Genomic DNA, 16,923 nt, shown 5'->3' with positions numbered 1-16,923 from the left:
TTGTTTTAGCGGTAGGGACTGAAATGGCGATTAGATACAATCTGGCTGATGGGATTACAGTAGATTTGACCTGAAAACCGTAGAACATTGTACCGGCTCAACCCTGAGTCACGGGAATGTTTAGCTGAATTTTAGGTGTTCCTAAGAGTGACCATAGTAATTCTCAACAGATGACCACAAGTCGTTGAACAAAAGCTAAGGGTTTGATCTATGCCATATTGCCCAAAATGAAAGAAAAAGGAGTTGTGATCGATCCCTAACAACAAAAGTATCAGACCACATAGCAGAATCTTAGTAGGGAGGGACGTGGTTGCTCAAAACGCTCACCACACGTTTTGCATTAGTTTCAAAGTACAGGTGCCTTATTTATTCAACAGCTCTTAATGTGTTAAACATAGCTTTTCTGAACTACGCATCGTCACTCTTAAATATTCTGCTACCAGTATCATCAGTAATAAAAAGCCTCATAATACACTTCTTATAAATACATATTCAGCATATGTTAAAGAAAAATTGCAGTTTTCTTTTCATTTGTTTGTACACGTTAAATTAATCTCAGTTTATTCTTTTAAAATGACCTCTTGGTTAGGCACTTGATTTACTATTGGTCTGCAAAAAGACGAATCGAAAACTCCTTTCTTGACATTATTGATATATATGAGCTTGTTTCCCAGGTTTCCACGGGGTCTGTAACGTGCGACAAAGTACAAGCAATGCAGATTGTTAATTTTCCCATAGGTGATGCCAACGCCTAGCCTTCTGCTTCCATTCCATGTCATTTGTGTGAAGTGTCTGAACGAGTACTTGTCCGTTGGTGGTGCTTGAAAGTTGTATTGGCAGCCTTCGTCATACCTGAAGATCAGTTATAAAAAAATTGAATGAATAATTTGAGTGTTACTTCATGAACAAAACACTCGACACTGTACTATGCCACAAATGTCCAAAAAAGCATTCGCACATTTTTTTTCAGTAGATCAGGAATTTTCCCAAATAGTAGTTTTGGTTGTCACGGTAACATTACAAAGTTTCTAATGAGGGATTTGATCATTAATAAAGAGGGGGAACCAGAGAAATAATTCTACTAGTGACAGTTCAATTTACACTGCCGAGTCGCAAAATATCGAAAATGAGAGGAAAGCTAGGATCATAGACGAGAAAAAGTAAGAGAAGATAAGAGTAAAGAGAGTTAGCACTCTGAGAATTTCCTACCACCGCTTCATTATCTGTCTCAAGGCTTTCTCAGGATCAGGTCGTATTGTCGAGCATCTAAATCCCAGGTTTTCTCCTTCATTTTTAGAGTTGAGCACAAAATCTTGTTCTGGCCGTAGCATTTGGCTCCTAGCAACTTTAAGAGCATAATCTTGAGCATCTTTTCGGAGGTTTTCATCAAGGGTTAGGAGAGGCGCCTCGTGAATCGAGCGATAGTAATTGTGCAGCTCGAGGGCTGTACGATCTAAAGCTGAAACTAAATCCAAGCTTATGTTAGGGAGTCGTTCAAATTCATTGTCCTTATCACAACCCCATTTATATCAGACTTGTGTACACACTTCCGGTGCGGCCTCTACGTCGCCCTTTGCTTCCACTGTCACTTCCGCTGAGCTGTCACTAATGTGCTACTCACCTCTGTCACTAATACTATTACTACCTCCGCTATCATTGCCACTCTCTTCAATACCCCCCCTCCCATCACTGCTGCTTTTGAGTGCAAACCCCTGATAGCTATTGCTACCTTTGCCACCTCTTTTGTCGATGCCATAGCAACTTCTATGCATCTAACCTTAGTAGCACCACAGTGACTACAGCTGTTACTGCCCGAAACACAAGTATTTTAAAAAGGATTCATCTATTGATGAGGAATGAAAACGTTAACGAGAACACACTGGAAGGTAACAATTAGGCTAAAAGCGGTGGGGTTTTTAATTTGTCGTTCTCTTTTAAAATTGATATCTAATGTGGGTTGAATATTTTACTTACACTGCTTGGAGTTTGCTAAAGGTTTTCCATCATTATACTCTGGCGCAGGTGTTGGGGTAGTGACATTCACTGCCGCACTTATTGTCGGTTGCCCTGTGGTACTTGTTATGTTGTCACCCTTTGCAGCTGTTGGCGGTAAGGTTGTTGGAGTTGACGTAATATTTGTGGGTCTCGATGAGGCCCCTGTCTCGGGCCCAAGCGTCGTAGAATTTACTGTAGGACCTGGTGTTGGAGGTAGTGTAGAAGGGGGAATTGTTTCAGATGCAGCTGGAGATGTTCTCGACGACGACGTCGGAGGAATAGTTGTCGCGTTTGTGGTTGGAGGTAGCGTTGTCATGATAGAAGTTGGGGGGACAGTTGTTTCAGATGTTATGTTCATAGTCGACTCGAGGTGAAGGTCCACTTTTAGTTTCCCGGCTTCATATGAACCATTTCCTTGGATTGTAAATTCTACGAATTTTAAAAGTACGCACACTTACAACTGAAGTTTTTTTGATGCTACTCATAGATGCATTTTCATGGCTTCGTTTCTAGCAAATGGAAACAGCCGTAATGTCTAGTAAAAAAAAAAAAAGCAACAACAACAACAACAAAACAAGTAGCAATAGGATCAGCAGCCTTTTTGGATTAGGAATTTATTTCATACATACTATCGTTCCTGTCATAATTGTTCACTTCCAGTCATTGACATGCGAAATAAAAACATAATACCATGGGCAATGTGCACGAACGATGTTTATTCGCTCCTTGCGATGCATTAAAAAACCTACTTGTTCGTGTGCACTTTGCCTGGGAAAATCTCTCTCTCTCTCTCTCTCTCTCTCTTTCTCTCTCTCTCTCTCTTTCTCTCTCTCTCTCTCTCTCTCTATATATATTAGCTTTATCTGCGTAGAATACGTTTTGGGTCCTTCAACACTAATGCCCTGTGATGTGATCGTATATTTTGACTATTTTCTTTTGCTGCTAACCGATCGAGTGTTGGTGTAGAAATAAAATGTTCGCTAAGTTTTGAAAGAGTCTAACAGCACAACAGGCTTACCTTTCGTAACAGTTATCTTCATTCCAATAATAGTTCTATTAATGGCAATCATAATAATGATAGCGAAACTAATGATTTTGATTAAGACTATTATAATGATAATAATGTAAGAAATGATGGTAATGATAAAAAAGATGCTTACAATACTAATCCACTAACAGCACTACTGTTAATAATAAAAGTAGCCCTAATATTTTTATAATGATAATTATCATTGCTGGTCGAAAGTGATTCAAAGTTACTACGGCAAAAATGATTGGGCTCAGTCCTTGACAACACTTTGTCAAGAGCTTATCCTTCCTCCCGTAGGAACTGTGGGTAAAATGATCCTTCCAATATAACTAACATAATTGTCACTTACCATTCGTGGCATATATTGCTTGAATCATGGTCAGGAAAATGAAAGGCCCGGTCATGATGGTTACACGTAAGAGCCCTATGGTGGGAAGTTGATCATCAAAATTTAAAAACTTCAATTTACATAAAAGATTCGGAAAAGTAGGTTTTGATAAATTTTTTAGGAGCATTGTAGCAAAATAACGCTCAGAATTCTTAGCTCATGCTTTGTTTTCCATCTTTGTTTCACAGGGGTATCGTTTTTAATTCCACATTTGAATTAACGATGTGATGTTAGAGGTAAGCTAGGAGTAAACAGTTTCAGAAAAAAGACCTTAAATGAACACCCAACTTTTCCTTCATCAACAACTTTAATACCATGAAAACTATCCAAGTATTATCCATGCCAGTATATTAAGTATCGCGTCTTAGCGAATGAAATTTCTAGTGAGAGGTAGATATTGAGATAAGTCTGTCTTTTTCTACTTTGATTTACTCTTTTAATTTAAATAATTCATTGCGTTACGGTTAAAGTAAAAGAGGATCTCTTATGTTTTGTCTGGAGATGTAAAGCGATGTACGGAAAGCAAAGGAGCCTCTAATACGTGAAGTAATCTTCCATTACCTTAGAATTTGAATTAAAGACTTTCGTTATAAACCTTTTTTCATTATTTTTTTCCAAAACAAAATCGTCAGTAGCTGACTTTTTAATCGCTATCCCGATACATTTCTCAAGCGTAAAACAAAACTTCTTCAAAGCAAGATCTGTTACGAAATAAAGTCGTGTAGTGCTCTAGCGGTAGATAAGTCACAGGTAAATAATTTCGAGGTATTTAAAACGGTTTTTCCTCGGGAAAACATTGAAACCACATTCTCTCTAAAACTCACCTAACTCCAGGCTTCAGGAGGGCGTGTCAAAAATCCAAATAAATGAATTGCTTTTGTTTCCATTCGTTCAAATATTTGAACAAAACTACCATCAATATTAACTTCAGTTCAATTGAAAGGCGCTGGTGTTCAGCGTGTGACCGAATTCAGTAACACAAGACCTCTGCTCACATACCAGTCACAAGAGAACCGTGCCCATTCAACTGGTAGATGCATTGAAGGGTTGGTTGGGCAAAATTATTAGAATTACATGAAATTCTCCGAGACGTGACTACATTGGCTAATAGCTTTCTTTCCAGCTGAATTTTGGTCGGTTTCTCTTTGTATGAAAAGCCAACCCCGTCTTGAAATCTCAGAATGCTTTTATGAAGAAAGAAGAAATGAAGTGAGACACTTAATTGTCCACTCAAAGAGAGAATTAAGCTCCTAGCTTGCTCAGTTAATTTGAGACTAAGCCGACAAGAGGTAACACAGCAACCATTTTTCATTCATTTAAAATGGTTAGGGAACTTTTGGGTCCTACAGCACGACCCAAATAAGCCAGTTATGCTTTTCAAATAACTAATTATTTTATCATAAAGCCAGAAGCATTTACCTATAAACATAGACTTGGCCATGGTGTGTAAACTTTGGTTCTAATAGATTTAGAACCAATCATAAAGGCGTTTAGAGATAAATTTCGTTTTCACCCTTTGTGACCATGATGAAGACAATCGTCAACAGGGAGGTATTAGTGATAGGTAGAAAAGAGATTTACTTGAACATTTTTCGGGGTTAAATCGGTCCAATGATGTCTAACTTTTCACAAAGTGATCAGCCGTTTAGAATTTTCGTCCCATTGCAAATTCGCCACCTACAAACTCGCACCTAAAAAGACCAATTCGCACTACTGAGCGAAAACCCCCAGAGGACCTACCTTCCCATAAGTGTCAGACCAATTCGGTCGAACGCCTAGCTGTTTAATGATTTTTCCCAGAAAATACTTTTAGGATTCAGCTCTTCGAGGGAATCTGTTTGGAGTTTGACAAGTTTTTGCTCGACAGTTGTGTCCCGCCGGAAAGCATCAAGTATCATGGCGTCTGGTCATGTTTTGCTGTGCTTTGTGGTTTTCCTTGTCGTTCAGTCGGCGCTGCTCAACTTTCGCCCCAAAAAGTTATCCCTTGCTCACAACATGGTGCGAATTCTTTGACGTGCCATTTTGTCAGCTTCGCTTCGTTTGAACCAAGTTATGTCTCTGTTAATCTTATCCCCTCGATGGCCGTTACGGGAGACGTGAAAACAAGGGAAATTTCGATTCGGCTGTCGGGAAGGCTTTCCTTGTGGAAAGCGAGACTTCAGAACTACTTTCAAATTTGGCAACCCTGGACAGTTAATTATACTGGTGAACTATTTTTTCGCCGCCGGGATTCTGTTGCAAGTGTGAAATATATCTCTAAACCCTGGTCCGGTAAACCACACTAAGCGTCCTTCGTGTTTACTTTGTCTTAAGACAATCCGAAGGAACCAAGGTGAAGCTTCGTGTCAAGCATGCAATGGTCTTTTCCACCTAAAGTGTATCGGAATTTCGTTCGAGGACAGCAAGTGTTGTGACAGCTGCAGTGTAGGTGGCGTGATGGACGCTGAGGAAGTCACCGAGAGAGATAACACAGCCTACCCTAAACTTAAAAGTCTTTCGGAGTTGTTACTTTCGGAGGGCCTAAAGGTATGTCATCAAAACATCCGATCCTTGCTACCAAAGATTGACCAAGCTCGTGTTTTATTAGAGTCGCACAAAGGAATTAGTATTCTTGGAATAACTGAACGTCATCTTTCTAACAATGTTTGCGATACTGAAATAGAGATTGATGGCTATAAACTTTACCGCAAGGATCGCCAAAATAAACGCAGAGGTGACGGGGTTCTTGTTTATTTAGCAGATTCTTTATCGGCGTTTAGAAGGGAAGATTTAGAAAAACCTGACCTAGAAACTATATGGGTAGAACTTATTCAGCCTCACTCAAAAGGGATTTTATTGGGAACACTTTATCGTCCCCCAAAAGGATCTGATTTCTTGAATGTGGAGTTGTGTCGTCGTTTGAGAATGTTTTAGAAATTGCTAATGAAAGAAGTGATTATAATGGGCGATTTAAATTGTAATTTTTTACCTGGTGCGAGGTGTTAAAGAGCCCATAATGTCAAAAAACGTTTTTCGCTCATCTAATTCTACATTTCACCAAATGAACTTCGGTGAAAAATGTTTTCGATTTGGATAAAACGCGATTTTTTTACGAATTTTTACAAAATTCGTAAAAAAAGTTCAAAATTCTATTTTCTTGCGGTCGACCCCTGCCGCTTATCACAAGAATAACGTGCTCAAAATTACCACGTGACTGATGTCTGTGACGTAGGTTCAGGAACCTCACTTGACCTTAAAGTGCATATAAACCCACTGGTCGAGTGCGTGTCGTTTACGATATTGTGAGCTTACGATATTGTGACCACTCTGAAGCAAATTCCCACTTGTTTTCAAGTCAGATAAGTCACAACCCAAAATCACGTGTTCCTGAACCTACGTCACGACTCACTTTAAACCGAGGAAGACTGGTGCGAATGTTGGACCAAAATAGCGGCAAATTTGAATGTCTTTAAAAAATTATAAAAAAATTGCGTTTTATCCAAATCGAAAATTTTTTCCCAGAAGTTCATTTGGTGAAATGTAGAATTAGATGAACGAAAAAAATTTTTTGACATTATGGGCACTTTAAGGTGAAACAAAGAAGTTCTAACGCATTCTTCAAAGCATAAACATGACACAGGTAGTTAACGAGCCTACAAGAGTCACAAGGGAATCCCAAACTCTTATTGATATTGTTTGTACTTGTCAACCACAATATTACCTCAGTCAAGGTAGTCAAGTCAGCGCTTAGTGATCATGACATGTCGGCTTTCGTTGGAAATTTGAATTCGCTGAAGTTTAAACCACGGACGATAAAATGCAGAAACCACAGCAAGTACTGTGCTGTTCAATTTAAAGACGAACTGTCATCTGTCTCGTGGGATAACGTCAGTGAGTGTCAGGATGTCAATGATGTGTGGTTGAACTTTAGAACAAGTTTCTTGCGCGTTGTTGATAACCACGCACCTCAGATTGAAAAGAAAGTTCGCGGCAGAAACACCCCTTGGTTGTCAAACACGATAAAGAAAGTAATGGCAGAGAGAGATCATTTTTACCGCCAAGCTCGCTGGACAAACACCGAGTTACACTGGTCCAGATATAAGAGACTGAGAAATCAGGTTCGCAGAGCTAAATCCAGCTACAATCGCAGAATCATAGAAGAAAATTCTGATGATCCCGAAAACTTCTGGAAAGCTGTTAAGAAAGTCCTTCCCAACAAATAGGTCATCCTCGGTCTAAAAACCTGACGAGGTTTTCTTTGTTTCATGAGGTATTGTTTTGCTGTATGCTATTGTTTATAATGTTTTGTTGTCTTTGTTTTACGTCACTCGTGAGCTTCACAGGTTTTTAATTTACACCGAGGATGAACCCAACAAATCGATTACACCTCAAACTTCAGCTTCGATTGAGCCTATCACAGTAGATGGAAAAACAACTACGGATGCTATCACCATTGCAAATGGTCTTTGCACATATTTTGCAACTGTTGTGGAGAAATTGCTTTCTAATATCCCAACTCTTAACAGAAACCATCTGAGCGCAGAAGTCTTTGCGATCTAGCTCTGGCCTGGTTTAAATCATACCTGAGTGACAGATCTCATTTTGTGAGCATTCGTGGTGCGCGGTCTGTCACGCGTTCGCTGTCGTGCGGAGTACCACATGGTTCTGTGTTGGGACCGATTTTCTATCTGCTCTATACCTTCCCATTGGGGATATTGTCAGGCAATACAACATGGGCTATCATTTCTATGCTGATGATACTCAGTTGTATCTGTCTTTCATTTCTCTCTGTGGGGATGATCAGGCTTATTCTGTCGCTCGGGTTGAATCTTGTGTTAGAGATATCGATCGTTCGATGTCTTGTAACATTCTTAAGTTGAATAGGGACAAGACGGAACTACTCGTTATCAGTTCAAAATATAGGCCACGCCCATCTTTGGACAGTATTCTGGTTGGTGATCATCGTGTTGAGCGGTCTGACAAAGCTAGGAACATAAGAGTGGTTTTTGATGAAACCTTGTCGCTCGATAGGCATGTGAGTTCCGTTTGTAAATCTGCTTTATTCCATCTTTGTAATATCGCTAAGATCAGAATGTATTTGACTTCTGAGAGCACAAAGACCCTCGTTCATGCTTATGTTATTTGTCGTCTGGACAATTGTATCTCGTTGCTCCTCGGGTCACCCAAGTGTATCATTCAGAAGCTCCAGCGCGTTCAAAACTGCGCTGCACACCTCGTAGCTGGGCACCCTAGGACTGCACACATTCGCCCCGTCCCTAAGGAGCTACACTGGTTACCAGTGGAGCAGCGAGTTACCTTTTAAGTATTACTGTTAACTTTTAAAGCTCTCAATGGTCTGGCGCCTCTGTATCTAAGTCAACTTATAGTCCCATATAGCCCTACAAGAAATCTTAGGTCAGCTAGCAAACATTTATTAGAAGTACCGAATGTGCGCCTGAAGAGCTATGGGGACAGGGCCTTCTCAGTCGCTGCCCCAAAGCACTGGAATGATATTCCCTTAGACATTAAATTAAGTCGATCAGTTGACGTCTTTAAATCTAGATTGAAAACTTATCTTTTCATACTTGCTTTTAATTGATTTTGTCTTAGTAAGATTGTTAGTTAGATATTTATTAGATTGTAAAGCGATACAGAGCTTTTGTATATACCGCTATAGAAATAAAGTTATTATTATTATTATAGGACTTGACGGAATTCCAGCCCGTCTAATAAAGGATGCGGCTTCAAGCATTTCAGCTCCTCTAACAGCCATAATAAATCTCTCGATTTCCTCTGCAGTTGTACCGGAGGAATGGAAATATGCAAGGGTGGTCACCCTATATAAAGATGGGGATAATACGTGTATGGATAACTGCCGTCCCATCTCCGTTTTACCGGTGGCTTCGAAGATCCTTAAAAGAGCCGTGAAAATTCAGCTACTCCATCATTTAGAAAAGTCCAACCAGCTATCTCCCTTCCAGTGCGGGTTTCGGAAAAATCACTCTACCCAGGACGCGGTAACATATTTCACGGATTGTATTAGGAAAGGTATAGACGATGGTCGCGTTACGGCAGCGGTGTTTGTCGACTTTCGAAAAGCCTTCGACCGATGAATCACCAACTTCTCATAAAGAAATTGCCTGGGTTTGACATCCAAAACCAAGAACTGAAGTGGTTTGAGAACTATCTTATAAATCGATGTCAATCTGTTGTCTATGGCAGCGCACAGTCTGCTTCTGAGCAAATAAAGTCTGGCGTCCCACAAGGGTCCACACTTGGTCTGGCTTGTGATATGTAATGTCGACATGAATGATTGTGTAAATTATAGAGTTGTACCTCGCTCCTTTTTCCCTTATCATGACAATTGTAAGAAGGGATACCGAAGCATCTCAAACTGGAATAAAACGAGTTTTTAAAGTATGACTAAATTAGTAATGGTGGAGACTTCTTACGATAACATTATACCATTTTGGCCAGACCGGGTCTCTCAAACCTTTAAGAGTTCGCCTTTTTGATGAACAGTATGAGGAGTCGAAACTTCCTTTCATGACGTTTTCTTCAAATCTGTTGTCAATATTTCCACCGGGGTTGTATCTTCCCGCTACATAGTAACAAGGGAAGTCACCTTCATCTTTTTTAGCCCATCCGAGACCGAGTTCTGTAGTCGAGGCCCAAACGAGCTGTGTAAAATGTCCAGTTGACTGTGACCCTTCTGGCTTGCTAAAATCGTACTTACAAACCTCATTATACCTTCAGTACAACGAAAAAGAAAGTAAAAAAAATGTTTTTGCATTAGTTTTCAGACCTTGTTGTTCCAGAATTAACCAGAAATTAATTTTCTGCCTAAATATTGATAAAAAAAATTATAAAACTACACAATATATTGTTTTGCTTCTCTAGGCCAATTGCATAGCACAGTGATGTAAAACCAAAGTTTCCCTGCTTTTCCTGCATTTTTGCAGCATTAATTTGTTTTTTTTTTTGAGAACTTCATAGGATTTTACCAGCCCCATAATCTACTCACCATCTCTCAACAACTTTAACTATAACCTCTTCTAGAGTTTCGTCCGTTACGCACAACTTTCCAAGATTCTCTCCTTTTTCACCCAACTCCGAGTCGTCAGTGTGGACAAGTTTACCCTGAGCTGCAATTCTTTCAGCAGTCTTTTGGGCATCACTGTTCAACTGTGAGCTCAGACTTAGTGCAGGTGAGTTGTGTATTTTGCGATAATAGTTGTGCTTATCCAATCCCTTTTGGAGAACATCTATATGTTAATAAAGCAAAAAGGAACTGATGTAAGCTATAGAAACTTCGCACTTTAAAGGTTGAAAAGGACGTATCGGGCTATGTAAGACACTGCAAAACGATTGAACGCTGGTATTTTGGTATACCCGTTGATAACGAATGAATTGGACATTGAGCCTCCCCCCGAAACAGAAAGCACTACAATACGTAGTTGTACATATTTAATTTAATTTTAATTTATTTGATTCGCCAGGGGACACCGCAACAGCTTGCGCCAATTACTGCGGGTCAAGTAAACCCAACCATCCCACCCAAGGGGAGGACATCCATCACACAGTAATCTCGTGTGTGGGAAATTAACGTCTCCTGCCCCCAGCCCTGCAGGAGACGGGACCTCCATTTATTCGTCCCTATCCGAGAAGACTAGAATATCTGACCATTTCTTGATGTTATAGAAAGGTAGCAAATTCTTCTCAATTATTTTAAGACCTTGAGTGTTGGTCCGGCCGGGACTCGAACCCTTGACCTCCCGCACAACAGTCCAGCGCTCTATCCATTGAGCTAACTGGGCGGCGGTTATAACTCGAACCTGTATCTCAGCCCTCTTTCAGACCAGTGCAGAAAAAAATGGGAAAGTGGATCGTTTCAATTGTCAGGGAGACCAGTAGGTCCCTATTATTTTCTCATACTTAGTTCCCTATATCAGATTTTTGTCCGATAAAAACCATGTAATTACCTGTCTCTGCGTCAATTCCCCCACCGACCGTTGTTGCTGAGGCCGTGACCGATGTTGTAGGACTTAGATTACCACTTTCGGTTGTTTCTGTAGCCTCTGTGATTGAAGTTGTCTCAGACACCGATGAAGGGGTGTGATCAGTGATGCTGCTGCTGGAAGGGGTTGATGCTGTTGTACTACTAGCCGGTTCCTCCGTCGTGGAAATAATCTGCGTGGTAGCTTCAGTGGTTGAAGGAGACTCTGTCGAGGCTAGCTCCGAACTCGAAGATGTTGGGGTCGATGACACAGAGGTTAACGGTGATGTTGGGGTCGTTGAAACAGAGGTTAACGGCGAAGCGTTGCTGGAGTAAGGTAGAGCATTTGTTCCTTGCATGGGATAAATTCCGCCCTGGTTACAAAGAGTGTCAAAAACACACGGTGGACACATGTGCGCCGACAGACAGAGATCTACCATCTTTGATGAACTGTCGTATATGAGCTGTCCCTCTACAGGAATTCGCAACGAGCCTGCACTTACTGTGGAACACAAATATAAGAATATAAAAACGCCCATGACAATCATGTCTGAAAGTCTCTTAGTTGTATGATAAATGATTGTTTCCAACGAGCAAAAGATCTTACCTCTCAGTGAAAACAAACCTAACCAAACGACAAGGCCATGATAATTTAACCAAAATAAATTCTTTAGATTCCTGATGAATAAAAATAGCAGAAAAAAAATAGGTTTTCAAATTGAAAGGAAGAGGCAAGGAATAAAAACAATATTTCTCTCCCAAAAAGTTCAAAAATCGAGGGTTTATAACTTTTGAAAATCAAGCTGCGACGCACAGTCAGTAGATACACGTAGATCTATACTCTTCAATGGAAAATTGATGGCGTCAATCATGGAGTTACATCACCAAATCATTTTGTTCAAAAGATAGGTTTGCTAGTTTTTCAAACGTTTCTTACATTTTCTAGGTTTTAAAGGAGTAGAAATACGAAGTTGAGAGTGGAGCTTTTTTGGCCTCCTGTCAGTCGTAATCCTCCCATAGCTAAAGAATTGAAACTACCCACCTGTATTTAGATGACATAAGCCTTCCCATTTCATATCGATGTAGAGGACAATAACCTCGGTAATATGATGTGAAGAATTTCATGATGATGCATAGTTCCGGATCTTTAACATACACAGAGCAGGATAATGAACTCTTTATTTCTTTTTGTATGCACGTAAGCTTACGATTATCTTACGTTTTCCACCCTGGCTTAAATGAAGCGGAAATCATTGTAGTCAGTCTTATCTTCTTACCCAACTCATCAGGGTACAAAGTCCCATCTTCCATTGGTTTCACTTTGATTGGTCAAGCGATTTTAATCAGGATTCTCCGTTCTTATCCAATGCACTATGTTGGTTTACAGTAAATTTGTGAAAGTGATTCCGTTGATATCACAGTTCTTAGTAATTAAGTTCAAGGCGATTAAGTATTGAACACTGAAAGGTGTTCATGGCCGTGTCCTTCCACATTATTTTGTTTTACTTATAAACTGTGGTTGAATTTTATGTCACCTTATGTAGATATTCCAAAACTTTTGCTTATTCTTCAGTTTTATCTCGATTTCCTCGAAAGAGCCATGAGATAAATTCTCTTTCATACGCGGCCATATTTCCCTATGTTGTGAATCCAATAATATTAACCGACCAACTGTTTCTATGAACTCTTCTTTGATTGCTAGTTAATAAAATCAAACCAAGGTAAGCATAGCCATTATCTATTTGCCACAGATGACTTTATTCCATCCTTCCTAAAGTGCATCATATAATATGGTTTTCCCTTAGTTATAGAACCATCTCTAAGGTGCTCTTTCTTTTACTTTCTCCCGAATTTAGTTTTCGGAACAGCTTATTTCTCTTTCCGGAAGTGTTTGAAGAACGACACATCTGCCTGTTAAAGCTGCCCCTCAAAACATTCTGTTGATAGGCACCAAATACGTTTCCTGGTTTTAGATACCGACCGACTACAAACAGGCAGTTGTCAAATAAGTGTGAACCAAATGCGTAGCTTCCTCTGGCGAGCCCAATGCCAAGCCTGGTGCTCTTTTTCCACACGACCTGAGTAAAGTGACCGGTGACGCCAGAACTTGCTCTAGGATTGTCGAAATTGTACGTACAAACCTCGTTATACCTGAAAAATGAGAGAGCGGATGGAAGCTATTCTAATGGCACTGCAATGGCATTTATTTATCTATTTATAGACAACATCAAAACAACAACAGTAATAGATCGGCAGAAAATTCAATGCATGTTTTCTTGGTCAGTATTTACTGGTACTTCACGTAATGCTCAGCGACTATTTCCTAGTTGGCTTTAGTGAGGTTTTTAGAAAAAATGATTAGGCAAACATAAGCAAAACCAATTCAATCCCAGAATACATTCGGCACTCACTAGGGATTTGCTCTAAGCTTTACTCCAGATCACTAAAAGTCGACTCCAAATTACATTTTACTAAATTTGCATTGCCTTTGGTGAGGCTTACCATGCATCAACAGCCTTCTTAACCAGATCTACATCACTTCCAGGGGCGCATTGCAATCTCAGATTTTCTCCTTGCCTTCTATTTTGTTGGTCATGAACAAACAAACTTTCACGGGCAAGTTTGTCTGCATACCTCTGAGCATCATCGTTTAGTTGGGAAGTGAGCCTCATTCTTGGAGCATTGTGTACTCGACGGTGGTCGTTGTGCAAGTTAAGTGCAACCCGTCTTGGATTGCCGCCTGTAGATGAAAACTTGTACTGTCTTTAATTTCGTATGGCAAGGACCATATTTTTGTAGCTCTCCCTCTGCCTAATTTGGTGGCTGATCGCCATTTATCGACGTTTGCTGCTTTCGGGAAACTTAAAGAGTGTTATATAATTCTTTCAAACATGGAGACGATGACCGTCCCTAAAATGATCATCTGCGATATTCAATATATAATTTTTCAAGCATTACTCGAGTGTAAGAGAGGACCTTTCTTGTTTGAATGTTATTCTTAGAATGTGAGGACGTGAAAACAAGAAAATCTGACAATATTTCTGACAATAACTTATTTTCAGTCCTATTACTATCAATTGTAGATACTGACACTATAATTTTATCAGCAAAATATTTTTACGCCTTTGAAGAGCCGTCGTACCTGGATTTCTTATTCCGGGGGATATACTGGACCCAGGCGTCGTACTGAATCCAATGGTCGACCCGGGGGTTGGTGCTGTTCCCGTGCTGGTAGCTCCCCCAGTGGGAGGTTCAGTCGTGTAGCCACTTGTAGGTAACACAGTTGTGGGGTTTAGGGGTTGTTCACCAGCTCCGCTGCTTTCCTTTCTTGCATCCAGGCGAAGTTTCAAGTTACCATTAGGTAGAACATCCATTATTCCATTCACCAAGTATTTGCCTTGATTAAAGGGCTGTGCTTTGGCTTTGAATAACGATTACAAGGGGCGGAAATGGGTGAAGAGTAATGGAGACAATGCAAAAGGAGAGTGACAAAGAACAGAATACTTGATTTAATGAGAAGTATTTCCTGATGAAGTTGTGTTATTGTTAGCTTATATCTTGACGACAAGCAAAATAGCGAGATAAGACCAACATTTTTATTCGAGAGGGCTGGATCTTGGCTGAGAATTTTTTTCATTCCATGGAGGAGACATAGATGTCCACTAAGACGCAATAAAGTGATACCAACTGGTCATCCACGGTCAGGCTCCATTTCATTTACAATCAAATTTACACTAAACAAGCCAGGAATAAAGGGAGCTGAAATACTTCACCTTTTTTATCTTTATGAAACAACCTATGTGCCTCTGGAAATTTTTGGTCAAGAAACTGTTCGAACACGAGCAAAATTGGATTTGAAGATGATCTCAATGGTAACCTTTCTACTTTCAAACTGAATTTTTTTTCGCCTACTCATCAACTCACCAATAAAGGAAATCGATGCGTCTAGAAAAACCAGTAGCATAATCGTTGCATTAAACCTAAAAAGAATTGCAATGATTAAATTTGTCTTATAAAAGTTTTTTTGTGAAGAGGTTTCAAGTCATTTGGTCAAATTAATTCTTTTTTGTCATGACTTCAACGGGAGACACCAGGCTAAACGTTATGCCATATGATGCAAAACTTTATCAACCATAATTGCTCTATACAACATTTCCGAATCCTTTGTGGTCTCACCATTTCTTGCTGTCCCCCATCTGCTTAATACCTCTAGGTGCAATCTTGTTTAATATTTCCCAAAGCTACCGGTAATGTTTTGATGTCAAAAAGAAGCCAATTGTGCTAATTACATGATTGTCATTTTTAAAAGTTTTCCTTACATGTTTTGGAATCCTCTTCAGCCTTCTTTGTAAAACTGTACAATAACGATCACGCGATGCTTGTTTCAAAGCTTTAAAGGGAAGAAAAATAAGTGATACAAATCTCTACTGAAAGCTAGATTTAAACAATCTCCAAAGCGCACAATTCAGGAACGAATCAAGAATTTAGACAAAAGACCTCTACCTACATCGAAATCTCTTTTCTCCACTCAATACTTAATTCGACTTAAAGTAATATTTTATTGATTTCCTGACATATTCTTTTATACCCGACCACCCATGTGTCAGTTTACCACGCCTTGCACCATGAATACAACAATCTTTTTTTATCATTTTCAAGAATGTTTTATTCGTCAAATTGGTCAGACAGAGTATATTTTAAATATAAATACTACCAAGGAATTTTAAGCAGTTTTGAGAGAGACGTATATAATTATTAAATGAAGCAACCAAACGTACAAGATTCGATTCGACATAAATTTCCCACTAGGAACGCCTTGTGTCAGCCTTGTGTGATGAAGCGTCCCTTAGACTCAGTGATACCTAAGGATATTTCCTTATTCTTAAAAAATATTAAGGATTACTAGTAATTACGTTACCATCTCCTTGCTATAATACTGTAGTGCGCCTTGTTCCCTACATGAAAATTGAAATCTTCTATCCATGGACACGAATGGATGAAAAGCAGAGAGGAAGCTTCAGCTGTTGGTTTACTCTAGAAATTGGGAGGCATTTCATTAGTAGAAGTAACAAACCTTCAACTTTGAATTTGACCTGGAATCATTGAACAGAGACTCTGGGTTTATGAGTGTTGAACAAAGTTCATAGCAAGTAAGATAAGGTCTGAATGCATTAAAAAAAAAAACAAATGCAAATTTGTGTAGATGTCAACATGATTTCCAGTGCAATTTGATAAAATTACTACGAGTAAATGTCTCAGACCAACAAAATTGTAGGAGTCCTTAAGGCGAGCGCAATTTGCAGTCTGACGTATTTTATGCTTTCCATCACGGTACCTCCTCTTCTTCTACTCTCAAACTTCGTTCGTTATTTGGACGTTTGTCCATACTACGCGCAGTGGTGAAGCTTTCTGGCTTATCTCGCGAATTAGCTGCGGTGAGTTGTAAAAGTTCAATGTGAAGTGCTACACGATTTTTAATCAGAAAAACTATATTCGCCACTTTTCTAATAAATAAACTCCTGATAAAGTCTAACA

General features: G+C 39.5%; 3 protein-coding genes across 3 annotated transcripts; 1 reads left to right on the top strand and 2 right to left on the bottom strand.

Annotated features, from left to right (window-relative positions):
• Positions 1 to 342: 342 nt before the first annotated feature.
• On the bottom strand, positions 343 to 4,314 carry LOC111330997 (ectin). The gene is made up of 5 exons (XM_022936017.2): positions 4,238 to 4,314; positions 3,375 to 3,449; positions 1,975 to 2,424; positions 1,210 to 1,465; positions 343 to 852 (listed from the first exon to the last, which is right to left on the bottom strand). The coding sequence occupies exons 2-5, from the start codon at positions 3,427 to 3,429 to the stop codon at positions 561 to 563; spliced, it is 1,053 nt and encodes a 350-aa protein (XP_022791752.1). The 5' UTR covers positions 3,430 to 3,449; positions 4,238 to 4,314; the 3' UTR covers positions 343 to 560.
• A 181-nt stretch (positions 4,315 to 4,495) lies between these two features.
• LOC148734651 (uncharacterized) lies at positions 4,496 to 9,812 on the top strand. Its single transcript, XM_088754760.1, has 4 exons — positions 4,496 to 4,702; positions 5,727 to 5,939; positions 7,119 to 8,427; positions 9,096 to 9,812. Exons 3-4 carry the CDS (start codon positions 8,125 to 8,127, stop codon positions 9,120 to 9,122), a joined length of 330 nt encoding a protein of 109 aa, XP_088610886.1. The 5' UTR covers positions 4,496 to 4,702; positions 5,727 to 5,939; positions 7,119 to 8,124; the 3' UTR covers positions 9,123 to 9,812.
• LOC111330995 (uncharacterized) lies at positions 8,434 to 15,887 on the bottom strand. Its single transcript, XM_088752805.1, has 10 exons — positions 15,708 to 15,887; positions 15,313 to 15,368; positions 14,531 to 14,809; positions 13,891 to 14,128; positions 13,203 to 13,539; positions 12,431 to 12,591; positions 11,996 to 12,066; positions 11,375 to 11,890; positions 10,417 to 10,657; positions 8,434 to 10,142 (listed from the first exon to the last, which is right to left on the bottom strand). Coding segments are annotated over exons 1-10 (2,223 nt in total). The 5' UTR covers positions 15,710 to 15,887; the 3' UTR covers positions 8,434 to 9,820.
• Between the last annotated feature and the right edge of the window lie 1,036 nt (positions 15,888 to 16,923).

This window comes from Stylophora pistillata, chromosome 3 (genome assembly GCF_964205215.1).
Source record: "Stylophora pistillata chromosome 3, jaStyPist1.2, whole genome shotgun sequence".
Taxonomy (NCBI): domain Eukaryota; kingdom Metazoa; phylum Cnidaria; class Anthozoa; order Scleractinia; family Pocilloporidae; genus Stylophora; species Stylophora pistillata.
This window is presented reverse-complemented; position numbering and strand designations above follow the sequence as displayed.